Raw genomic sequence first — 27,117 nt, 5'->3', positions numbered from 1 at the left:
TCCTAGTGTTCAATATTCATATTCCTTGGGGTTGAGGGAAACAATGCCATGGAGACAGCATTCATTGCCACAGATCAGCAGGGTTCTCTTCCCCCCTGCCTCTGGAGCCTGAGGGTATGGTAGCAAGCTCTTACAGTTATTGAAAGATGCCAAGATGCATATTCAGGGGATGGTAGCAAGGTCTTATAGTTATTGAGATGAGTTATTGAACGGATGAAGATGTTTATCCAAGAGATGGACACACAGATGAGGAGCTTTGTTTACAACAAAAACAGACCAATGCCTAAAATAACACACACATGAATCTGATGGCATAGAAGCATCAGTGTTTAGAAGGATTGTGGTTAAGAAGTAAATCTGACTTCATTCAAAATCATTGGAAAGATGAAAAGTTCACATAAAATTACATAGGAACTGAACCATCCTAATGAGTAACAGATATACCAAGACTTTCAGAGAAAATCACTTGCACAACATTAAAAACCATCTTCAGAAGCACTGATTACAGTGCCAAAGTACCATAGTCAAATAAAGAAATGTAAATCTGAATTATTCAACATGCTGCAGTAACAAGAGATAAAAAACAGCAAATCCCATTAAGAAATATGAATGAGTCATTACTTAAACCATAACAACAACAACACACTTCATATTTAGTTTAAAAGGAAAATTTGACCTTAAACACTGTAGCCCAGATCTTTGGCCAGAGCTGTGGCCAAAAAATGCAAGGCACAGTTCGGGAAGGCTGTAAAGAGGGACTTCAAGCTCCCCTAACACTAAAGGCTGCTTTAAGTTATGTCAGTTACCAGTGTTCCAGGGGGTTAAATACAGCAGCTGTGGATCAGCAGGGTTTGGAAAGCCCCAGACCGTGCCTTCTGCTGCCCCCACCAAAAAGCACTGAGGCGATCCTCCTAGGATTGGATAGACCAATCTTGGAAACAAACATTGCTGGGAGTGCTGAGCAATGCAAACCCACTGCATCGGATGATCTGGGCCTACTTATTTAGAGTTCCATTGAGACTTTAGGCCCAGCCCTGTTTAAGAGGCTGTGTATAATTATAGGACCCCAGGAGGAGCACTCAGAAGGCATTGTGACAATTCCTCCACTATATCCACTTGCTTCCAGGGCTAGTAATTTATTACACTCTTCTAGGGATTAGCATATTCCCTGTAATGTGCCCAGCCAGGCTTTAACCCCACCCCGTCTCTGTTTGCCCCCTGGCTCCTGGTGTGGAGAGTACCAAGTAGGGAGCAGCCACTGCTCTCCCCACTGCCGCAGAACTTCAATCCATGAGGTTCCTGCACAGCTCCTCAGGGAGTGAGGGTGTAGGGGTGGGGTGGGGATGACAGCGCCTCAGTACTCTCCTATGCACCGCACAGAACCAGGGCAAAATCCAGCCTTTAGTGGTTTTATTAAACTGTGAAACTCCACTGATTTTTTAAAGGCATATGGTACAGTTGAGAGAAACATGGCATTCATGAGGAGGCTGCATGGAGAGAAGGATGAACTGGGTGATCGACTGTTCCATGTCTAATATCTATTCTACTATAGAAGGCATATATCATCGGGCGTGTTTATTTTGATTTTTGCCACTTTCTTAAAAGACAACTGCTTAAAGCCCCACTGACTCCTTATACCTGGTTGCCAAACGATAGTCACAAACAGTGTGGATTTGTGACGAAATGTAATGACTGTTCATAGAGAAAACCATTGTTGGTGGCTGATTTTGTTACGAAATTGAAATTCATGAGTGAGAAGAGGATTAATGCATGTGGTGCAGCCATTATGTGTCATACACATTGTATCTATTTTCCTTTGTCAGTCTCACTCCCCCCCCCAAATTTTAACTTTAAAGTCTCCTTTATTCTCATTTTAAAATATATTTAGTCTAAGAACACAACTAGAGTCAGGTTTAGCAAAAGCTAATTCCAAATGTAGTGTGTAAGGTAAATAAATGTTTCAAAAGTAAAGGCACAACATTACCTATAGCTCCTGGCAATCCTGGCTTTCCTGGGGCTCCTTTTGGTGCTCTCACGCATTCTGCCCCTACAAATAGACATGATCAGTGGAGTTCTACTTACTCATCTGCTGTGTATCTCATTGTTTTTGTGACTTACAGTAACCTTACTATGATTAAAGCTAGCAATTATTTCCCTTAGTAAAACGAAAAAAATCAAAAGTTTTATTTAATCATTTTATATAGCAATATGCAGCATAACTCATGCTGACAATGAATTAAGAAAAGTTGTTCATTTTATTTCACTGGAACCTTTGCTGTGCTAATAGCAGTGAAGAGATCAGACGTTATTATAACACTTGTATGGCCAAATTTTCAAAATGGCAACTCACTTTTTTCTGGAAGCAATTTAAAAATCAAATAAATGAATTCAGTTGCAGGTGAATACTTGCAGGTGAAACTAGAATACTTGTTCCTTTAAATACCAAATTGCACTGATACTTTTAACCTAAACATAGAGTACTTCTCACAAATGGTTTGCTACATTGTACTTGTGAAAGTTTGCTTAAAATCTCTTTGGAATCTAATTTCAGTTGTTTTTTGTAATTTCAGATAGTTATTACAAACCACATGATAATTGTTTTTTTTAAATCACAATAAACTCAAGGGAATAATGAACCAAGTAATTTTTGGTCTGCAGGGATGAACACCATTAATTTAAAAACACACGCTACAATCAAATTACTGGTTAGTTGTATAGCACAAGTGTCATTATTTGTGACCTGAATTTTAAGCAGTTTTACAGATGGAGTTATCTCCAAGAAATGGCAACATCAAAATTAGTCACCAGGAATCAGTAAGCACACTGTCATGCTGTATGTGCCCCAGAGATCGAAAGATTAAAATGTTTCCAAGCCATCTTATTTCTGTACTGTACCTGACCAAACTGTCTTGGTGCCATCTCCCCTAGAAAGATCTTCAGTAACTTGGTTACAATCTACCCGGGAAGTATGAGAAAAGAGAAACAAGCAAGATAGACTCTTAGCATTTTAAACAAAATGTGAAAAATTACAAAACCCAAACTTCTCAGTTCTAACTGCAGATGTCTATTACAGCATCAGCTGATGCACTGTGTCTAAATTATTGTGCACTGGATAATTCTCATAAATTAAAGAATGAAAAGACAGCCACTAGTTTTAAAATACTTGGAAAAATGGTGAGCCGCATCTAATTCTAACAAAGGAGAGTTCATGTAATGAAGTAAAATATTTGTTTTTGATATACAGTGAGAAATAAGAAATGACAGATCTTCCTCTCCCTTCCCCTTACACACAAAAAGGCTAGTATACTGAGACCAGCCTTGCAGTCTAGCAACGGCACCAAATAATTGAGGGACCTCTGGTTGGGTACCAAGATCCCAGTCAGAGAGCTTTAAAGGATCAATATTTATGCCCTGATGAGGAGTGGGGCGGCGGGAGGGGGGGGGTGTTCACGCTTCTCTCTTATCTCTGGTCAATTAATGTAGTAGGTTTGATTGGGACCGACCCAAGGAAAGACAGCCAAAACGCAAGGTATGTATAAGTAATATGTTCTTTCCCCTCACTCAAAAAAGTTAAGGTTTTACTAGCTAATAGTGCCTAATTTGTGAACTTTATTTAAATATCTGAAAGGAAACTATTGAAGTATTTCTGTTCGATTTCTGACCAGATAATATAACAAACTCCTTCTTATTCATACAAACTCACTATACTGCCTTGTCAGTGAGTAGATTTACATGATGTTTTGCATATGACCCAGTACTGATCCCTAATGACTTTAACATAAGAGACATGTGATCACACATACCTAATTGGGCAGGTGTACCTCGAGGACCTGGGGGACCTTGAAGTCCTGGATTTCCATATGTTCCAGAATCACCTGGAGGGCCATGGTATCCTTTCAGGCCAGGTAAGCCTGCACCTGGCAGACCAATCTCTCCCAGAAAGCCTTTTTCACCTTGTGTTCCTGGATAACCAGGGTCACCTGGTGAACCTCTTACTCCATCACCCTATGGGAAAACAGATTAAATATACAGAGATGGGCACTTTGACTTTGCATAAGAATAAACCTCACCCAAACAACTAAACAATTTTTCTTATTATTAGTAATTGGTAGATGGTCAGTTTCCAAGTATCATGGCCATTTACAAGGGTGACATCAGCAAAAAAATCTTTAACGTAATAAGGTAACATGTTAACTTAGATGTGTGACATTGCACTCCATATACTTTATGGAAGTATTCTTATGAATATGACATAACTGGAATATGCTTTATGCTAAATACCCCTTGTATGGTGTCATTAAAAAGCCTGTAATCTATTAGGTGTGTTCATCCTATTTATTTGCATGTATTATTTCTATATCTGGAGTTAGGAGAATACGATATAAACTTGTATCACCAATGTAAATATATTAAGTGGAGGCTATTAAGGGTGCTCCAGAAATAATCAGTTGTAAATGGCCTTAGTTACTTGAAAGCCTTCCTGTGTACGTGTGGGCCAGCCCATGGGGAATGGAGACTAGGGGTTTTACAGTGACATGTGATTATGTCACCTGATAATGAAATCCATCTTAAATCTGGTACTTTTCCATTCAGAAGGGAGGGTGGGGACCAAGAGAGGCAAAAGATTCCCGTCTTGTGCCAAAACTATAAAAGGGGGCGAAGCAGGACAAAGGAGGAGGCCAGTCATGAGAAAACCCCGTCTTACCACCTGAAATGTCTTCTGGATCCAACAAGGACTGTACCAGGGGAAAGGACTGGCCCAGACTAGGAAAGAGTCTAGTCTGTGAAATAAGCTTATTGGAACATCTCTGAGGGCGAGATATTACCTGTATTCAGTTTCTTAATGTATTATGCTTTGACTTGCATGTTTTTGCTTTATTTTGCTTGGTGACTTACTTTGTTCTCTCTGTTATTACTTGAAACCACTTAAATCCTACTTTTTATACTTAATAAAATCACTTTTGTTTATTAATGAACCCAGAGTAAGTGATTAATACCTGAGGGAGCAAATAGCTGTGCATATCTCTCTATCAGTGTGATAGAGCGTGAACAATTTATGAATTTACCCTGTATAAACTTTATACAGAGTAAAATGGATTTATTTGGGGTTTGGATCCCATCGGGAGCTGGGTGCGGGAGACAGGTAACCTGCTGAGCTGTTTTCAGTTAAGTTTGCAGCTTTGGGGGCATGGCCCAGACCCTGGGTCTGTGTTGCAACAGGCTAGCATGTCTGGCTCAACAAGGCAGGGTTCTGGAAGTCCCAAGCTGGCAGGGAAAATGGGCTCAGAAGTAATTCCAACACATCAGGTGACAGTCCCAAGGGGGGGGTCTCTGTGACCAAATCCATCCCAAGTTGTATAACCAGGGATGGTACCAACGAAACAAACATCCATTGACAGAACATTCCACTAGAGAGGGCTAAGGCTGGTGAATGCACATCGTTTGGGCTGTGTGAACCAGTCACACACCACCTGTGGCTGTAAAGCGGAATGTGACTTTTGGGGAGTCTGTAGGTTCGATCTGAGAGCTGCTTACTCTGCCGAGAAATGCGTGGCAGGCCAGGTAGCACTATGTAAGTTGATCAGAGTGTGACCAACATAGTTTCACATCTCCCCAAGCAATCAAGTAAGGAGAAATAGGAGAGAGGAGAAACAGCATGACCCCTTTCTTAAAGAAGGCAGAACAACTAGATCAGAAAAGGCAGGAGAGAGTAGAAACTGTCAAATGGAGTTGTAGAGAAAGAGTAATTAACTGTGGAGTGGAATCACTACAATTAGAAATGGGTCAGGCCTGGTGTTTGAACCCAAATTAGATTTAGGCTGGTATAGCAGTTCTGAAATCTTGGGAGCTTTCATATGATTTTGTTACAAAATGACAGATATTTCTTAATCTGCTGTTCTAAAGACATTTCTGCTATCTTGAGCCAAAATATCATGAGAATAACTGTTCTTTCAAGATTGGTGTCACAATGAACCAGAAAATAGGTCCTTTTCAGATTTAGATTTGACTGCTGACAACAATCATAGGCATTCAGATTTGATGTTCTGGGTCTGGCTCATTTCTAGTTATGATGTCCGAGCCCAGTGCTGTGTCAATATGTGATGACTTTATGTTTTCAGGATGCATCACCCTAGTGCAAGCATAATATGCACTGTCAGGCAGCTGATCTGCGATTAATTTTTGTCTCTCCATAACTTCATTTGATGACCATGTAGCTCTCAAGAGATATTCAGTGTGAAATAACTTTATGTAAGTTTAAAAGGAGGGAAAACCAATAATAAATCATTGATGGAACAAACTGACCTGTCTGGGATATAAACTGGTATTAATTTGCTTAAATAAAATGGGAAAAGAATGGAAAATAATTAATATAATATGTAAATCTGATATATGAATGCATCACCAACCAGTGAAGATAGGATAATAATTTATGATGGAGGCATGAAGGACAGCTCGGTTATGAGATGCTGAACTAAAGAAGTCTGTAATTAAATATGGTAAGCAAATATTGGATATAGTTGTTACTTACTGGAAGGCCAGGAAGCCCTGGTAAGCCATCTATACCATCTTTTCCTGGAAACCCATCTTCACCTTTAATGCCAGATAGTCCAGGACCTCCTGGGTCTCCTTTGGTACCTAAAGAAGTGCTCTCAATGTGAAATTACTCCTGCATTGGACAAAAGGCTTATATATAATTTGCAAATTGCAAGGGAAGTAGATTGCTTGCTTTACCTTTTGTTGTAACATATCTAGAATCTCCTTTCTCCCCTTTTGGCCCAGGAAATCCGACTGCACCGGGAAATCCCTGTTGATATCCATTTTAAATAAAGTTAATCAGAACTTTATTTAGGAAACAAATGGAAAAGCAATAGTTAAAAGTAAACCTGTGCACCAAGTGACCCTCTGTTCTTCAAAAAGCTCCTCAAAACGCACTTATTTCACATCTCTTTCTATTAATCATTTTCTCTATGGTGTTCCCATTCTTGTGTCTGATGTTTAATCAGTGTGTTGACTCTCTACTTTAGATAGTAAACTCCTTGGAACAAGGAACTTGTCCTCTTACATATCTGTAAGATGTCATGGATTCCTATGGGAGAATATAAAATAACAGTGGTCCAGATTTGTTCCTGCTGACGCAGGTAGGTGCAATGTACATGTGCCTGGCCCCATAACCCCAGGGAGGCTTGATCAAGAAGGAGGATAGGTAGAAATACCACTATCTACACTGTATGCAGGATTCTGAGGGGTAACGGCAGTTTTACAATTGCCAGGGACTCCTATGGAGGGGCAAAGTCTACTGAGGGAATACACCAAATTACTTATAGTTATAGTGGGAAGTAAGGTAAATTCTGCAACCAATTCCCAGAGTAGGAAAACAAAACTCAGAATTTTTATTTATTTATTTGTGGGCATTTTTCTTCTGCTCAGCATCATACTATGTGGGGGCCTCACAATACCTGTGTGATGTAGAGAAGTATTATCTTCCACATTTAATAGGTGAGGAGACTGAAGCATAGGGAGGTTAAATGACTTGCCTTAGGTCACACAGAAAATCTGTGTCAGAAGTAAGAATAAAACTCAGATCTCCTGATTCCTGGTCCTTTGTCCTGATTACAAAACCAGTGTAGCCTAGGATTAATCTAGCGTGCAAAGTGCATCTGTCACAAATAACAGGTTCTTTATTCAGGCAGCTACTTTGAGTTAATTAAGAAGATAAAATTGGTAAAGCACACCCAGAAACTTTATCAGCTTTCATTAATACAGACAAATATAATTGAAATAATAGGAAAAATTATACATAAGTAGAAGAATGAGATAAGTACAAGAAAGTGGTTTCCTGCATTGTTCACACTTACTACCTTATGGAAACCATTAGAAACAAAGATAAAAGTAAAAGTAAGTGAAGATCATCACCCCAAGAGGAAGGATTTGGGCCAGGCTTCCTACTCAGTTGCCCCATGTCGTCATCCTGGTGTCCCAGTTAGGGTTTATCTGACAACCTGTTATACATCTTTTCCCATTCCACCCATATACATCCAGGACCATACCTGATCAAGTCAGCTCTCAGCGCCCTATTCACATTTAGTATTCTGGCAGACCAATTTTAGAGTTCTGAATGTTCATATGCAGTGTTCCAGCTGACTGTAATTACATTTCCGACAGTTAACCCAACTATTTGCATCAATCCCTTTCCCAATAGTTTTGATACATCGATGTGGTTAGCTGTTATTACAAAAAGTCCCTAAGATGCTACCATTTGTTTGTTTGTGGTTTACCCATTTATCAACAAATGCATTGGTAAACTATCACAAGATATGTACTGCTAAATTATATAACCTTAGGTCAAGCTTGTATCATTCCATAGCTTTCAGCCAAGCACATGATACTGTGCTATCTTATACCCACTGCCAACTTCTACTAGGCCTCACTCTAAGCCCTTAACACTGAAATTCCTTAAGTCCTGTAACCAAGTCTATTTTTAATAAATATATTATTAAATACTTGCTGTTACAGCTTCAACAACTTCCATTCTTATTTCTATAAGCATGCTTAGCAGATAGATTCCATTTTACCCTAACTATAGGCCTTCAAAGATCAGGTCAGGAGTCAACACCACCCTGATATCCACCTGAAGCTGCAAGTCAATGATCTGGGAACCAAAGCCCATCCCAAGGAAGTTCGGCCAGCATGGTGACTATGGTGATTTCAGCCACGGGGACTTAGTTTAAAGGCCAAAAATAAGGCAGGTGTTGGGGCCTGAAGGCTATAGATTCAAACATTTTCTGCACCAGTAGATGTTCATATCACTGTTTTTTGTTGTGAGAAACATACTATTGCTGAATAGTCCATGGGCCATGTATGATGGATTTCCTTACCTTCCTTTTACTTTGTGCCAGGGTACACAGAATATGAAGTAAATTGTCCAGTTCCATTTTAATTTTCTTAGAAGACTCATGTTCCAAAATCAATTACTAGTTCTTGGCTCCAAAATAGACATGGAAATTATTTCTCTGTTGCTGAATATGTGCAACATAGAGATTCACACTTCCATAAAGTCTTGTATAGACCAAATCTATGATAAATAGAAGCTGATTTCTCAACTCATATTTACAAGCTGCATTTAAATGTATGGCAAGCTCTGGTCTAAATCTAACCCACGCTACCCTAGAAGTTCCATAAGGCACTTCGATCTACCCCACTTTCAACTGGGAATAGATCAGAGTGCACTACAGAACTTTAGAGGAGGGTCCACATGATACTTAATTTGTAGAAAGTTAGTGCAGGGTAGATTTAGACCCTAGCTTGCCATGAACTAAGCATTTGTACAGGCAAGCCCTTAGATATCAGTGTAGAGATGTGTATTTCAGATGTTCTTTTTTAAAGGCAAAGGAAGCCCTTGAATCTAATGTGAGGCCAAATTCTGACCTCAGTTAAATAGTTGTAAGTCTCGAGTAACTGCACTATATTAGTGAAAAGAAAAGGAGTACTTGTGGCACCTTAGAGACATCGGAATGCATCCGATGAAGCTGTAGCTCATGAAAGCTTATGCTCAAATAAATTGGTTAGTCTCTAAGATGCCACAAGTACTCCTTTTCTTTTTGCGAATACAGACTAACACGGCTGCTACTCTGAAACCTGTATTAGTGAAGTGATTTTAGCTTTTCTATGTTTTGCTTTGAAAGATGGTATGTAATGTATTTTAGCATTGGGTGCCTGCCCAAAGTTTTACAGCTAATTTTTCTCTTCCTTTCATGCTCAACTTCTTCAGTCACTTTGGGTCAAATTCAGTTTTCACTTATATTTATAGATTTCAGAGTAGCAGCCGTGTTAGTCTGTATTTGCAAAAAGAAAAGGAGTACTAGTGGCACCTTAGAGACTAACCAATTTATTTGAGCGTAAGCTTTCGTGAGCTACAGCTCACTTCATCGGATGCATTCAGTGGAATGTATCCGATGAAGTGAGCTGTAGCTCACGAAAACTTATGCTCAAATAAATTGGTTAGTCTCTAAGGTGCCACTAGTACTCCTTTTCTTTTCACTTATATTTATGTTAATCAGGACTAATTCTAATGAATTCAGTGTCATTCAATATAATTGACTGAATATATCCAATGAATTACAGAGTTACTCCTGACTTTGTTGCAACTGACAGTAAAGTCTGGATCAAAGTTATTGAAGATCTTCAGTTATAAAAGAGAAATATTACTTGTAAAAGTTTGGGCAAACTCCTACAACTGGTTGAAAATATTTTAGTCAAAAATATGTTTTGAGGGGTGGAAATTTTCTTGTAAAGAAAATTTTTGAAGAAGACTCAAAAAATCAGTTTTGTTATGTTTTGTTTAGGACAACCAATAACCAAGCCAAATTTTGGGTTTCAGTTGTTGTAAAACCAAAAAAAAAGTTTTGGTTGGGTTTTAGTTTTCCATCAAAAGCCTGACAAATTCCATTAAAAATTTGATACAAATGAAAAATCATCATTTTCTTTGAATTTTTTTGTTAAAATAAACTACATTTTTAACCAGCTCTACAAAAATTCCATTGCTAAAACAAGAGTCTCAGTCTCATTGAGGATCCAGTTCACAAAGCCCAATTCTGATTTTATGTAGAACACTGTAATCCAGAAGTGGTTATTAAAACAGGTGTGTAACAGTGGTGTGAATTTTAGTGGGAGCAGGATCAGGCTTGTTAGGTATGGTATCAGAACTTCCAGAGTGAAGAACAACAAAGCTAGTTTGGTGAGAATCACTTGTACAACAGTTACAATATATTCCCTTTGAGTGAAAAAAGAGATCTTGGAGTCATTGTGGATTTGAAAACACCCACTCAGTGTCCAGTGGCAGGAAAAAAAGCTAACAGAATGTTGGGAATTATTAAGAAAGGGATAGATAATATGACATTACCTCTATAAATACTGTCTCTATAAATTGCAATATTTATTGCCTCTATAAATAATATTGCCTCTATAAATCCATGGCACACCCACATCTTGAATACTGTATGCAGATGTGGTCGCCACATCTCAAAGACGATAAACTGGAATTGGAAAAGATTCAGAAAAGGGCAAAAAAAATTATTAGGGTTACGGACAGCTTCCATATGAGGAGAGATTAATAAGATTGGGACTTTTCACCTTGGAAAAGAGACGACTAAGGGGGGATATAGTAGAGGTCTATAAAATCATGACTGATGTGAAGAAAGTAAATAAGGAGGTGTTATTTACTCCTTCTCATAACACAAGAACTAGGGGTCACCAAATGAAATGAATGGGCAGCAGGTTTAAAATAAACAAAAGGAAGTATTTCTTCACACAATGCACAGTCAACGCGTGGAACTCTTTGCCAGAGGATATTGTGAAGGCCAAGACTATAACAGGGTTCAAAAAAGAACTAGATACATTCATGGATGATAGGTCCATCAATGGCTATTAGCCAGGATGGGCAGGGATGGTGTCCCCAGCCTCGGTTTGCCAGAAGCTGGAAAGGGGTGACAAGGATGGATCGCTTGATGATTCCCTGTTCTGTTCATTCCCTCTGGGGCACCTGGCATTGGCCACAGTCAGAAAACAGGATATTGGGCTAGACAGACCTTTGGTCTGACCCAGTATGGCTGTTCTTATGTTATGTTCTTAAACAATTGTTGGTAAGGTAGTTATTTTATCAACAACGCAAAACTATTGATTTGTGGCTTTTAAGAAGACATAATATCACAAATAAGATCCTCACAATTCAGCAACTAGACACATGTATTTTGTTAGAAACAACGTTAAAACCCAGCCCTACTGGAATTATCATCACCTTGTCAGCTAGCAGTGGATTTATTAGAGCTGGTTGAAAAATTTTCTTTGAAACATTTTTTGATGGACAATGATTTGATTTGCCAAAAAATCTGTTTTCATGAAAAACATTTGGGTTTTCATAAATATTTAAAGCAAAAATATGAATATTGAAGAAAAGTTTCAGTGAAAAGAAGCAATTTTAAGAAAATTTTTTTTCCTGACAAGCTCTAGTATGTCTCTGAAAAAAATGAATTAAAGAAATAGATAACTTACTTTTGCACCAGAGAAGCCTGGAAGACCATGCTGACCTTGATCTCCATTATCTCCTTTCCGCCCAGGATGTCCAGTTGGGCCTGGAAAACCTGGTGGACCAGGTGGACCAGCAGGACCCCGTCTGGCTTCCTCACTTTCAATACATTTACAGTCCCCTGTTTCACCTGCAGAAATGTGGGAGGGAGGAAAACATAGAAGCTCATTGAAAACAAACATTTGGAAGACTTTATTATGAGAAATCTTAGGTGAGATAACTTTAATACATTGGGGTTCATGGCCCTGTTGAAGTTGATGACAAAACTCCAATTTATGTTAGTGGGACCAGGATTGATCCCTGATGAAGACATAAGTATATAAAAAAAGAGCTTTATGGGGAAAAGAAATAGCCCTATGAGATATTTTTCTTATTGTGTTAGCACTAGGTCAAATTCTGCAGTCCTAGTTCAGATCATGCTCAAGCAAAATTCACCCTAAGCACAGCGAGTGTTTTGGATGAATAGGGACCTCTGGATTTGGCCCACTATTTGTTCTGTTTCAGAGTAGCAGCCGTGTTAGTCTGTATTCGCAAAAAGAAAAGGAGTACTTGTGGCACCTTAGAGACTAACAAATTTATTTGAGCATAAGCTTTCGTGAGCTACAGCTCACTTCATCAGATGCAAATCCGATGAAGTGAGCTGTAGCTCACGGAAGCTTATGCTCAAATAAATTTGTTAGTCTCTAAGGTGCCACAAGTACTCCTTTTCTATTTGTACTGCCTTACCTTTAAATCCTTTTTGTCCTCGGAACCCAGGGAAACCTCGGCTGCCCGCCTCACCTGGATCCCCTTGACGTCCCTTCAGTCCAAAAGGATAGCCTATGAGGTTAATGCATTTGAAATACAGCATTAATGTCTTGTATATTTACCCTTCCTGCCCTCCTTCCCATTCTTTATCCTGTTTTGAGCAGCACTGCATCTGACTCTTCTCTCTCCCTGCATGTTCCTGTCATCTACCAGCCACCTGACTCCTTCCCATCAGCCTTTCGCTCTCATTTTTAATCCTGGCACTCTGTCTTCACAATGTCCCACACTCCTCCTTGGTGACTTCAGCTTCAATGTTGGTGACTCATCCCACCCCTTAGCCTCCCACCTCCTCACCCTCACCTTCTCATTTGACCTGCAGCCCCAGTTCAACTCTCACACTCACCCAAAGTGCCATTTACTTGACATGGTCTTTTCAAAGCACTGCTCACTAACCTCTCTATTGCTGAACTGCCCCGCTCTGACCATCTCTTGATACTGCCCATTTTCCTCCCACCTCACTGTGCCTGGCCACCTGGTTCTTTTGTGACTTTCAGACCATCAATGTCATTGACTTTTTGTCTGCTCTCAGTTCTCTCCTCCCTGCTCTGTCTTCCATTGATATGGTTGTTGATTCTCTCAATATTTTCACTGTTTCACTCTCTTTTTGCCACTCTCTCTGTGTCTGCCTTGTCCATCCCCAGTCTAGGCTCACCCCTAACACCCGCTTCCTCTGCTCCTGCTCTTTTGCTGCAGTGTGTCTCTGGCAGAAATCCCGAGACCAGGCTGACTTCCTCCACTGTACATTTCTTCTTTCCTCCTTCAGTTCTGCCATTTTCCTAGCAAAGCAGCTCTACTTCTCAAACCTGAGTCCTGCACCTGCAGTCTCAGCCATCTTTTCACCACCTTGGACTTCTTCCTCCACCCCCTCTCTTCTCCCGCCCTCATCTCCCTCTCTACTCTGGGTCTCACAGATTTCTTCAAAGAGCAAATTGACAAAATATGACATGACCTTCCCCTTCCCCTCTGCTCACCTTCCCTTCCTCTCCTACCCTTTCTCCTCCTCACAGATATAGAAGTTTCTCAGCTGCTCACCTCTAACTCCTCCAATTCCCCCAGAACCACATCCCCTTCCCTTATCGCCTTTGCTTCCATTCTCCTCCCCTCCCTTCCCCTTCACCTCTCACTCTCCTCTGGCTCTTTTCCCACACAATACAAGGGTGCTTTAGTCTCTCCCACCTTATCAAAACCCTTGACCCACTTGCCTCTTCAACTATCACCCTGTTCCCTTCTCCCTTTCGTCTCTAAGCTCATAGGACATAATTTTACAATTGCTGTCTGGAATTCCTCTCCTCCTATTCCATCCTAGACCCCCTCCAGTTGGGCTTCTTCCTCTTGCACTGCTCTGCTCTCACCAAAGTCTCTAAAGACCTCTTCCTAGCCAGATGCTCTATCCTCATTGTCCTTGACCTGTCAGCTGCCTTTGACACCATCAACCATACTTTTCTTGAAATCTGTCCTTCCTCAGCTCTCATGACACAGTTCTCTCCTGGTTCACTTCCTACCTCTCTACCTTCTCCTTCAGCATGTCCTTTTGAGACTACTCCTTATTCTTCCTCCACAGAGTTCCCTCCTTTGCCCAGGGACAAGAGGTAGAGAGAGAAGAGGAGAGGGCCATCTCATGCACAAACACAAATTCAATCATCATCTTTATGCTGATGACTCTCATCTGCCTCTCCACTCCAGATCGATCTCTTCCTTTCCAAACTAAAAAGTATCGGCCTATGTGACGTTGCCTCTGGGATGTCCATCTGTCAGCTTAAACTCGATATGGCCTAAACACAGCCCTTGCTTGCATCCATTCGAAACATGATCATTTTGCTAGCTCATTGCTTTGCATCCTTTGAGTGGCTCCCCCTTCCCCATCACATCAAATGTAAAACTACATGTCTTCATTTCCTAGGCTCTTCACAGACTGTCCCCACCCACCCCATCATCTCTTGTAGGTTATCTAGTTGTCAACTTTCACCTCTGCTCTGACAGCGTCACCAGCTGGCCTTCATCACATACTTGTTTAATTTTAAAACTAGTACCTTTGTGCTTTCTCCCATGTTAACCCTCACACTTGGGTCACCTGACAATGGTTATGCAGCTGGTGTACTGGGACCCCTGCCTATCATGTTGATCAGTGTTGTCTCACTGGTTCCTCATGCTGCCCTGTCTGTCTGTATCTACCAGTTTTCTCTCATCTTGTACTTAGATTGTAAGCTCTTTGGGCAGGGACAACCCTTTTGTTCTGTATTTGTACAGCACCTAGCACAATGGGTTCTGAGGCTCAGAGATGCTACCACAATTCCGTTAATAAATAACTGCAGTATTATTGACATGCAGTATTGGTACAGCCAATTTGACATAATATAGTATATCTAAAACATTTCTAAATACTTAAAACTTAGAATTCCATAGGGTATATTAATGACAGCCTATTTACAATGAGTATACTACATGGCTTTACTCTGTAAATTCAGCCAATGCATAAGCCTATGTCCCCAGCTGTGCCAGAATTTTGCTTGGTTCAGTGGAAAGGTGACTTTAAGCTATCTGGTTCACAATCCTTTACATCCCCCTCCCCAATCTCTGGGATTTCCATGGTCTGTTTCAACCCATGGTATAACTTGGAGCAGCTTCAACGCTTCAAATTTCACTGGCTGGCTGAAAGGACATCACACTCTGGCCCTACCCTACTGCCTCAGCATTCCAGACCCTCCTCCTACGTTGGGGGTGGAGGTTGCTTTGATGAAGTAGTTATTCCATGTTAGGGGAAGGCTCAGCAGACTACTTAGGGCAGTTTTATGGTACCTATGTGAAAGGTCTACTGTATCACAAGCCAGGATCTAGTCCACAATCCTTTCATCAATGAAAGTTTAAAAAAATATTTAAAGCCATGTTTTTATGTTCACTCCTAGACCAGATTGCTGGATTATTTTTTTTTAGCCATGGAGAGATAACCATGCTAATACTGCTAGATGTTTTGGTATCTTTCAACAAGACTGATCATTAGATACCACTCATTAAGCAGAGACATAATGGGATTGGACAGAATTGAGATCAGCTGTTTTAGACCATTCTTCTCAGGTAGCTCACAAAGAGTCAAAACAGGCACCTTTTCCCTGACTTCTTCCCATGGAGAAATCACAAATTCTTCATGCTCAGTGTATATATAAGATCTCGAGAGGAGATGATGAGACACTACTGTCTTCAATATAGGAGAACAACATAGGTGCAGGAACTGGGGGTATTGGTGCACCCCCTGGCTTGAAGTAGTGATAACAATCCAAAGACACAGCTTCCCCTTCAGCACCCCCACTATAAACTTGTTCCAGCTCACTGACCAGCAATATATAAATGATATCCAGAACCCTGACTCAGCTCTCCCAGTACCTGAGTGAATAGTGCCTGGATGAACAGCTGCTAGCTAAAATGTAACCCAGGCAAGGAAGAAGTGACATTGATAGAAAAAAGGAAATATCAAGAAGGTAGATGGAGCTAGCAGTTTGCTACTCATCAAAGGAATCAGCTCTGTGATTGTGGCTGAAAGTCCCAGGGCCCTCTGTTGGATTCCTCACTGCTCATAGACAGACAACTAAATAATGATCAGTGTCAGCACTTTAAAAAATCTTTGGCTGGCCAGAAGGCTGCACCCCTTCCTGTCCAATGCATATCAAGACCAATGGCTCATGTTTGCCACCTTCATACTCAACTATGGACCCAACTATTTAAAATACATCAGGAACAAAAGGAACCCTGGCAATGGGGGATGCCTGTTGCTCAAAACTTGAACTATGCAAAATTTCTCTGCTGAAAAATCCAAACCATGAGAAAAAACACAAAACAAACCAACCAGACGTGTGTTCCAGGTTTTGTTATTAATGTTTGAAAATCAGGTGAACACAGCTTTCTCCCTGTGTTTCTTTGTCCTTTTGGCACCCTCCCTCCTGCCCAGGTGCATACAATCACTCCTCCACATTCTGCTCCCATCACTGAATGCCCATTCCTCTCCCAATCTGATCTATTAACTTGACGTGACAGAAGCCTTGTTAGAAAATGATCAAACAATGACACTTCTGATTCCCTAAAATTAAACCTGTTCATTCTCCAAACACCTTACGGCTTGGCAGCATCTCTAGCCACTTACCTGGCGTTCCTGGAAGGCCAGGTGGGCCAGGGAATCCTGGAAGTCCAGGTTTACCATCACTACCGGGTGGACCTGGCTTTGTTGCTAGAAAACCTGGTTCTCCACTAAAACCTTTAGGACCCATTTCCCCACGTAAACCTCTTCTTTCAGAGCCATCTGAAATGGGAACACATCACCCAAGAAATTGAGAATGATCTCTTAAATTTGCTCTCAGATTAAGAGGATAGGCATGCTAGGTTATAGAGGGGAAGCAGGCATAACTACTTCCACCATGTGAGGAAACAATGCAGGTATTCTGTATATAGTGATAATATCACTTTTCATCTGAGCAATTCAAAGCACGTTACCAAGGTGGATAAGTATCATTACCCCTGTTTGCAAGTGACTTTGCCCAAAGTCGCGCCAGAAGTTAGTGGGAGAAACCGGAATGGAATCCAGGTCTCCTGATTACCAGTTCAGTTCCTTATCCATTACACCACACTGCTTCTTTCAGTACTCTGTGCTCCATATGTGTCTTCATATGTATTCCTGCCCGCCTCCCCAGAATAATTCTGACTAAAATTGGAGCACAGCGGATTGTTGTGAGTCAATATTTAGATCATGAAATGTCAGAATATTACCAGGAAAGCCATCTGACGATCCAGGAAGACCAGGAAGGCCAGGATCTCCTTGGTCCCCCAGGTCTCCTGCAGGTCCAGGAACACCTGGCAATCCTGGATCACCTCTTACACCTGAAATACATCCCCATCCCCAAGAATACAGGTTAGTCTGCTGATCTTTGCGACACACACAAGCAGCACTGCATGTTCTCGATTGCTCAGCCAACTGTAATTCTTGAAAGATAAATTAGACTATTCAGCTACTTTATTTGGTGACACATTCTGGAAAGTGTTCTATTAGAAGCCGCAGTATTCACAGCAGCACAAGATCCACACACAAATATCTGTAACTTGTCAGACAGAAATGTTTAAGAAGAAGTTAGGTTTGCAGAAGAAAATATTTAAAATTAGCATTATTAAAAGTTACATCATAATATCTGGATTGCCCTATTAAAGTTAACATTAGCAGAAAGTTATCATTTTAAAGAAAACACAAAGGTGAGGAAAAATAAATCTGCATTTAAAGTTTCAACAGCTGCATACCTCTACTGTGTATCCCCAGCCACACTTAGCTCTGGGCTGGACACACCTGCCAGCTGTCACCTGAAACATAAGCCTGCCAGTATGAATACAGAAATCCCCAGATTGTGCTTCTCTGAGGATATAGTGGTTAGGGTTCAATCATGCCTATGTTGGGGGTGGTGTGGAGTTTCCTTGCACTAAAGGGGGCAGATTTACTTTCAGAGCTCCCAAGCGTGAAGTGGGAGTGCACCTGTGACTATACCCATTCACAGGAGGTGCACTAGGTCACATGGAAGGTTCCCTCCTCTTTTGGTGGGTGCCTTACACTCTAGTGCAGTGCTACTCAAAGTGGTGGTCCGCGGACCAGTGCCGGTCTGTGAGCCATCGGCTGCCAGTCTGCACGCACATTGGAAAAAAAACTGCTGGTCCCCGACATCAGGACAACCAATAACCAAGCCAGATTTTGGGTTTCAGTTGTTGTAAAACAAAACAGCCTTCCTCATCCTTCCGGTCCCAGCCAGGAACTGACTTACTCAGGCCCTGCAGCTCCTTTTATCTGAGCCTGCTGAGCTCTGATCGACTGCTTCCAGGGAGCCTTTCTAGGCAGGTCTGGAGGACTCACCTTTACTGTTCCTTTTCTGGGGCAGGATGTGGTAGGACCACAAGGCTTCCAGCAGGGGGCCTCAAAAGGGCCAGAACAGCCCACCACAGTGCAAAAACCAGTTGTGTGCCTGAATTTATAAATGGTTTACTCAGTGAGCTGCTATTCCAGGACAGAATAACTCCTTGTAATTTGGGAGTCTGGGGTAGTCCACTTACAACTTTTAGTGAGGTTATATAGTGTTTCATGTTAGCCATGTAAACGATAATGTATATGTATTTGGGAAGGTTTTTTTAAAGCAGGGTGGAAAATGTTTATATGTGCAAAGCCTCCCCAGTGCAGAGCCTCACGTTTGTGTTCGCACCAGTTTTGCTGCCAGAACAATAAAGCAAGCACAGTAGAGAGCTGTGTTTCTATCAGCTCCCTATGTCTGTATCTATCTCCTTCTCTGCCGGGTCCAAATATAACAGTGAGAGACAGAGGTGATGCATAACTGTTAACAGTGGGGGGCACAATTTAAAGGTTCTGGGGGGCATGTGACCGCCCCACGCGTCACCTCTGAATTTAGAACAGAGGTTTTCAAACTGTGGGACACACCCCGCTAGCGGGGCACAGCAGAAGGTTCGGGAGGGTGGGGCGTGGCTACAACAGGTGGCTCGGGAAGGGAGCCCCACCTCCATCCCCTGACTCCCCTAAGTGGGCCACCCAGACTGTGAGGTGAGCCAAGGGGTGGAGATGGCGCTCCTTCCCCGAGTCCCACTGAGTGGTGCCAGCCTGGCCCCGCTGCTGAGGTAAGTCGGGGATGGAGGTGGCACTCCTTCCCTGAGCCCTGCTGCTGAGATGAGTCAGGGGGTGGAGGTGGTGGTCCTTCCTCAAGCTCCACCGGGCGGCACTGGCCTTAGCTACCTGGCATTGTTGCTTACCCCCCCTCGGAAATGTTTCTTCATGCCCTGCCTCCCCGCCCCCGGTATGAAAACATCTGTGTAGAAGCTGTTGCTAAACGGAAGGCAGAAATCAGGTAGAGCACATGACCCTGCATTTACACACACACACACACGTCGCCTCTGGTGAGAAAGATGTTCCTTTCAGACATTCCTTTCTGCCTGGTTATATACAAATTAAGTATTGTATATATCTCAATGGATACCCATCTACAAACTAAGCCACCAACTAATCAAGATTAAGAATTTAACAAGAGGTCAAAAAATCTACAGGAAGGAATACACAGCAGGAGGATATCCAGTTTATGAATAAAGATCAAAGGACTGTTTTATTATATCAGGGTTTTTTACGGCGTACCCTCGTATCTTTTCCACCTACAAGTAAGGTGACAGTGGGCTTGTTTCATGAACCGATTATCACAGCTGTGCTTGGCTGTAATATGCTGGAAGGATTTTGGGTGAGCTTTTGCTCTTATGACATAATAATGTCCTATTTGTTAAGTTAGGCTCCACTATGCATGTTATGGCTTTACTTTAGATGTAATCTTTTGTTTCCAATACTTCTGCTTGCTATCATATGAATCTCTATTCTTTGTTAAATATACATATATTTGCTTTCTCTAAGTGCTGTGAGTTACGCGGAGCTGTGTTGTACAGTGTAACTGGTAAACAGTGGGGTACTGTTCCTTCGGGAGCAGAAGATCTGCAGTTCTGTGAGTGGATCAGGGGCTGGGTACTCCAGTGAGTTGCATGGAGGACTTGGAGGTTGGAACGTGCCTATCGCTAACTTGCAGAGGGACAGCGGAGCCCAGTGCTTGTGCTACCTGTGGCTGGTGGTGACCCCTGGCTGGTACAGGCAAGGCTTTCTCATGTTAAGGGCAGGTAGTAGTGAGGTACCCCACAACCCTGGGATCCCTTGGGACGCATCACAGTAGATAAGCCCTTGATTAAGCTCATTTAGGAGCCCAGACGGCAGGAATCTTTCTGAACATTTAGTTTAAAGCTCTGGCTATGGAAAAAATAATCTGTTTCTTTTGGCTGGTCTTCAACTACACCCATCAGTTGCATTTTAACAGTCTGGAATATTGATTTCACATCAGTCTGTGGCTCACCTCACCTGTCATGTTACCAGTGATTTTTTTTTTTGGTTAAATTGTCCATTACTGCATGTAAATGTCACAAAAATACTTACTGTAATGTTGGCATTTTCTTAGCTCTCAAGGCTTTGTCTTCACTAGGGGAAAAAAAGGAGTGCTAACCTGAGTTAGCAGGTTGAGTTAAAGACTAGGCTAGCATCTTTAACCCAGCCTGCTTACTCATGTGAAAACTACCAACTGTCCTGTCTTCACTTTGAGATAGCTAACTCGAGCTAAAAACACACCTTTTTCTCTTGAGTGAAGACAAGGCCTAAGAGGGATATGGAATAAGATAACTTCCCTGAAAATAAGATAACTTTACACTATTTGTACGCTATTGTTTGAAATGAGTAACACATATATAGATCAGTTTTACTAAAGGAGCAGAGTTCTTTGCATTTTGTGCTTTTGCTGTGTGGGGAAGATGGAGAAACAAGGATAAGCTATCAGCATCACAAGTATTCTGAGCCGTGAAGACATACCTTTTCTTCGAATGGGATACTGAGTATAAACAGGTGGTCCCTGAAAACCTCTCTCACCCTGCTCTCCCTGTATAAATAGATAACGAAGCATCAGATACATACTCACAGTGTGCCTATGCCATTTTGAGGAGAGGGACAATTTGAGCATGTGGGTCCATTGCACAAAAGGCCAGATTTTCAAAAACTATTTAGGTTTCAGAGTAGCAGCCGTGTTAGTCTGTATCCGCAAAAAGAAAAGGAGGACTTGTGGCACCTTAGAGACTAACCAATTTATTTGAGCATAAGCTTTCATGAGCTGTTGCATCCGATGAAGTGAGCTGTAGCTCACGAAAGCTTATGCTCAAATAAATCTGTTAGTCTCTAAGGTGCCACAAGTACTCCTTTTCTTTTTGCGAATACAGACTAACACGGCTGTTTTTTTAAAAAATATTTAGGCACCTTAGCAGCTGATAGGCACCTAATAGAATTTTCAAAGTCCCAATGATTTTGATTTCAATGGGAATTAGGCACTTAACCTGCATAAGTACTATAGAAAATCCCACTGGGTGCCTATCTTCATTTCTAGGCACTAAATACCTTTAACATCTGGCCCCAAGTTGCCAACAAAATCCTTGCATTTTTCTTCATTCACACCACCTCTCCACTGGTTCTCCCACTTGTTATCCTCATTCTACTTTTTCCTCATTCATCCATATTCTCCCACTCATCCACTCTCTTCATCAGTTGGGGACAAAGAAAATATTCACCCTCTCCCTCTCCCCCCCACCCATAGTAATACAGTGTCAGTTAAGCACATGTGAATTTTTATACCTTCCTCTGAAGTATCTGGTTACTGACAGAGGCCAAGCAGCATAGATAACTGCCTAGTCAATTATGGCAACAAACACTTATATTTTTATTCTAATGAACAGATACAACATAAGCAAAATTATGTCTGGTTTACTAATTCTGACAAATTAAATTCACTTTTAGTGCAGGAAAGTAAAGATGTACCTTCATTCCTTTAGGACCACTGCTGCCTGGCATGCCATCAAATCCTTGAAAACCCTGAAATATATATCAAAATGCTTGCCTTTTTCTAAATCAGACAAAGAGTGAAGATATTTTGTTACAGGATTTTTCAGCAGGCCAGCTTGTTGCCATTATTTTAATCTGTCACAGCAGTCATTTTAAAAGCATGAGAATGGTGGTTTCCTCTAACACAGTTAAGGTGTGTGAACCATGCAGCAAAGCTGAGAAGTTTGTCACCCTCAGGATTTACTCTTGGGAATAATAATTTAGTTCTACCTTTCAGGTTTTTTCTGTTATATATTTTGTATATTGGGTCAAATCCAAGCCTTGATACAGCCCTGGCACATAGCCTGGTTGGAGGACCATAGAATGGGCAGGAAATGAAGCTGTTGAGCTCTCAGAAGATCTTGAGATGGGAACCTGCATTCTGGATTGATGGAAAGAGGGGCAAGGAGAAGGCAAATGGCCCATCCTCTCTAGTCCTTGGAGATAGTGTCATGAAGACAATGCACATGCACAGTGCCTCTTTTACTCTGCAGCACAGTGAGGTTTCCTCCAGCTGTCAGTCAGCAAGAGAAACTTGTCTAGAATATACCAATGAGCTACACCCTAGAGGTGTCATTGTTATAATAAAATCATAGTTATACTTAGGTTGTGAGCTCTTGAGGGCAGGAATTGTTTCTTTATTATGTGTTTGTACAGTATCAAGCATCCTGGGGCTGGGGCCTCTAGGTACCACTGCAATACAAAACGCACTACTGTTGCAGATTACATAACTAAACTATCAATATCCGTAAGAATGTTTTATCACAAACATATCTCTACAGAGCATTTTAATTAATTGAATGATTCATTCTTTTAACTGAGACAATGACACCTCCAGGGCTTGCCTATACCAGCCTTCTGGTACACGTCTGAAGTGACTTAAATCTGAAGCCTGTGTCAGCGGGGTGCAATATATCATATTCCATTATTGTATATTTCAGCTGATGGAGCTGTGCATATGAAAATACCAGGCTTAAGTCTCCTCTCGCATGCACTGGTTTTATACCAGTGTAATTCCATTGACTTCAATGGAATTATTCCTGATTTATTCAGGTGTAAGGGAGAGAAAAATCAGCACTATTCTATTTTATTTAAAAAAATTTCTAGAACTGAATTCTAGATACAATGTACTCCAGAAAACAGAAATTCTAAAAAGTTAAAGCATTAAAATAAAATAGTGGCCAGAGCCTCAGCTGTTGTAAGTCACTGTGGATCCACTGATGTTAGTGAAGCTGTGCAATTTACACTAGCTGTGGATCTGAGCCAACATTTTTATATACAGCCCCTAAAACTGAAGAGTGTAGTGAACTCCTGAATAGAGCAGATATTTCAATAATTGGCTTCAGAAAACATTTATACAGTTTTAAAGCATTGCAACACACCGCAACACTCTCCAAGATACCACAAACTGACCCCCAGGGATCACAGATGTTATCCACAATGGAAATATATGTCAAACATTGTCAGAAAACTAACAACTGTTATGCAATAGATGTAAGATCTCTTTCACACTAGGTGGAGCTGTGTATCTAAAAAGGAAGCCAGGAGCTTCCTATCTACTGCTTACTTTAAGAGGATTGAGAGGATTAAGCTATAGTTCTTCCTTCTCTCAAGGGAGTCAAACAATTAATTGAAAAAAATGTTTTTGCTGGTGAATAACATATTGGGAAACCTACTCCTTCAGACGTCATGATTTACCAGTTACATCTCATTGAAATAAATGTACCCTTTACTAAAATTTTGTCGGGACTCAAACTCAAAAAGGGACAAAAGGGGTCAATAAATGATTCTGACATGGGTGCAGATATCAACCCTACTTAAGTAAAAGGAAAGAGCCCTTAATGTACATATTATTGACAGTTTTCTCTCTTCTAGACTAGCCGTTTTGACAGTAGTTTAAGAGCTGTGGATTTCACACAAGGATTAGTATTCCTTGCTGCCAAATTCCTTAGCATAATCAAGAAGCACAGAGAAACCATTTATTCCTGTATCCATAGACTTATCTGAATATCTTATGGGCATGGTTTCTAACACTGATAGAAGCAGCCATTTTCTGCACACAAATAAAAAGCAGGAGAGCTTCCAGGTATGACAACATTTTCTTTTAGACATTATTGAGTGTTTCTATGGACACAGAGAATCAGCTAGGATTTTTCTCAGTTTTTCCTCTCTCTCCTTTTGGTTTGTGCTCAGAAATTCAAGATGGCACAAGGATCACAGACCTCTAAAACTTCTGATGAAAATTATCTAAAGGACAACACATTTCAGTATGGTGTAAAAGACGTTATAGAACTCACGTCAGCAATGATGGGAACTGTGAATACACTTCCATAGCTCTCTGAAAACATATTCCTAAATGGCAATACAGGCTTTAATTACCAGACCAATTTCCCCCCTCTCACTTTTAAAATAACTGGGATTCCCCAAAGAACAAGGACGTCACCTGGTCCATAAAATCAAGTTGATTGCCGTTGGAGAGTCCAGACAATATTCTGATCTTATTTACAAGGTATAACTGAGATCAGAATTTGATACCTATAGTATGTGTAGAATACACCTTGATTTTCAATTAGTGAGTCTAAACATAAAAGTCAAGCATGGAATATTCCAAAGGGTTACTTATACTGTGCAAAACTGCCTCTTTGTGATGTAATTTGGTAAAATGTTAAATGAATATGCATTTCTTATGTACTGTTGTGCCCACTTAAAACTTAAAGTTCTAATGTCTGCTGTGTAGGGCATGTTATTTGTCTGGCACATGTTACACGTTATATAGTGCTGTGTACACTTATAGCATTGTGTAAATAATAAATTAGAACGAATCGGTTAGAATAAACTCTATATTGATATTATGCTCTGTCATTTTCCAGGATAAAACATGTATTTTTCTATAATCTGAAGATGTCAGTTACATATGTTAAAAGCAGTGTGCTAGAAACAAAATCTGATTTTTGTGCTAAATACTCACTTTTTCCCCAGCAGCTCCTGGGATGCCATTGATACCAGGTAATCCCTATGAAAGTACAACATCATTTGCAGAATAAAGTGAAACTTTTTAAAAACTGACCATAACAAGAAGAATTTATAGACTCATTTTCTAATAAGTAGATGCACAGTACAAACAGAACAGGCTAATTTCTTTCTTTCTTTCTTTCTTTCTTTCTTTCTTTCTTTCTTTCTTTCTTTCTTTCTTTCTTTCAAAACAAGATGTTGTAAAACCACCATAAGAATGTTATGATCTCTGAGTGTTTTTAGAAATATTTATATTGCCTATGCTTTCCACCATATTTGTTCATTTCAGAAACAGTACAATGAGGACAAATGATATGGAGCAGCACCAACTGTGTGCTACAAGATCTTTGCACCCAAACAGGTTTACTTTTTCTATTGGGGTGTAGATGAATAAAAACAATAAGAGTGACAGTTAGTATTCCCTTACCCATTAATTTGGCTTTGTGAGGATAAGAAGGGGATGGAGAAATGGAATCCACCCCCGAAACCAGCAAACAGGTCATAGGGTTTCAGCACAGACTTTTATAGTTGCTATAGGCTGCAGTATTGGCTATAGACCCCATTATGGAGGGGGTCCAAGTCACTTCATATGCATGAGTGTGGAGCCAGTGGCCTCTCCCTCTCCAGTCCCACTAGGCACAGATAGGTTGCACAACCACTCTCACACATAGCTTCTTCACCTCTGACTTGATCTGACAGCCATATAACAGGCGTTAGATGGCTCTCTGCCCTGGGGTGAATTTCATCTTTAATGAACCACTTACCCTTAGTCCTGGAAAACCTATTATTCCTTCTTCTCCACCTTCTGCTGAATATGCGGGTAAACCCTAGGAAACATTGCAGATGCACTTACATAGACCGTTATGTTTACAGACTGTATATATGAATGTATCTATGAAGAGAAGAGCATTACACTGCATGCAGAGGCTGATAATAAGCACAAGTGAAAACCATGGCTTCTGTAAATATCAGACCTAAACCTGTAGTTCATACAAGAGCTAAAATCTCCTTAGTTTTGTCTGTTTGCATAATCAGAGTGCTAGGATCAGGCCCTTAGAGAGATGAATCCACTGCCCCATACCCTTTAAAAAAAACAACTACTTTTGTAGTTGCTACTCTGAAGAAAACCCAAAGCAACTGTTTTTAACTGTATAACCAGTTAGCCATCTCAGATCTCATCCAAATCCTAGTTTCAAATAGATATTGAGAAAACACAGATACTCCACTATCCAAGTTTAATAAAAATGAGATAGGCATAGGCCTTCTTCACGTCGCTACACAGGCATAAATCCAAAGTAATTCTACTGAAGTCAATGAAATTATACCTGTGTAAAACTAGTGTGAAAGCAGATTAGGATTTATAGAGCGTGTTATCGACTGTATACTAAAGGCAACACAGCTCAAATTGCAACCTTCCCCAGGGGTGTCACATACCAATTGAACAGGAGGGTTGAGAGAATAGAGCCTTACAGAACCCCCTTATGGGAGATCCTCTGGCCTAGTGATTAATTGCTCAAAACTACTCTTTACAACTGCTCAGAAAGTAGGAATGGAGCTAACCAAGAGCAAAACCATCCAGCTAGTCCAGGTTCTGCAGATGAGTTAACAAAACCTCACAGTCTATGGTGTCAAAGACTGCTGACAGCTCTAAATGAAAGGACAAACCACCTGACTATTGTCCACTTGACTACTGAATTCATCAACCAGTGAAACCAAAGCTGTATCTATGTTATACCCAGGCTGGAGG

At 40.8% G+C, this 27,117-nt stretch overlaps 1 protein-coding gene across 3 annotated transcripts in view; it reads right to left on the bottom strand.

Moving 5' to 3' along the window:
* The window catches only part of COL4A2 (collagen type IV alpha 2 chain), a 246,965-nt gene that overhangs the window by 54,405 nt on the left and 165,443 nt on the right, over positions 1 to 27,117 (bottom strand). For all 3 annotated transcript variants that reach the window (XM_043535436.1, XM_037896774.2, XM_037896782.2), the window contains exons 15-27: positions 26,135 to 26,197; positions 25,327 to 25,371; positions 22,296 to 22,349; positions 21,303 to 21,369; positions 17,642 to 17,752; positions 17,022 to 17,177; positions 12,809 to 12,901; positions 12,049 to 12,212; positions 6,733 to 6,805; positions 6,530 to 6,636; positions 3,804 to 4,005; positions 2,896 to 2,955; positions 1,985 to 2,047 (exon numbers count right to left, since the gene is read on the bottom strand). In XM_043535436.1, the coding sequence (XP_043391371.1) occupies positions 1,985 to 2,047; positions 2,896 to 2,955; positions 3,804 to 4,005; positions 6,530 to 6,636; positions 6,733 to 6,805; positions 12,049 to 12,212; positions 12,809 to 12,901; positions 17,022 to 17,177; positions 17,642 to 17,752; positions 21,303 to 21,369; positions 22,296 to 22,349; positions 25,327 to 25,371; positions 26,135 to 26,197 (1,258 nt within the window). The remainder of the gene's footprint in view (positions 1 to 1,984; positions 2,048 to 2,895; positions 2,956 to 3,803; positions 4,006 to 6,529; positions 6,637 to 6,732; positions 6,806 to 12,048; positions 12,213 to 12,808; positions 12,902 to 17,021; positions 17,178 to 17,641; positions 17,753 to 21,302; positions 21,370 to 22,295; positions 22,350 to 25,326; positions 25,372 to 26,134; positions 26,198 to 27,117) is intronic.

This window comes from Chelonia mydas, chromosome 1 (genome assembly GCF_015237465.2).
Source record: "Chelonia mydas isolate rCheMyd1 chromosome 1, rCheMyd1.pri.v2, whole genome shotgun sequence".
NCBI classification, from domain to species: domain Eukaryota; kingdom Metazoa; phylum Chordata; order Testudines; family Cheloniidae; genus Chelonia; species Chelonia mydas.
Note: the sequence above shows the minus strand (reverse complement) of the source record. Positions and strands in the feature narration are given on the sequence as shown.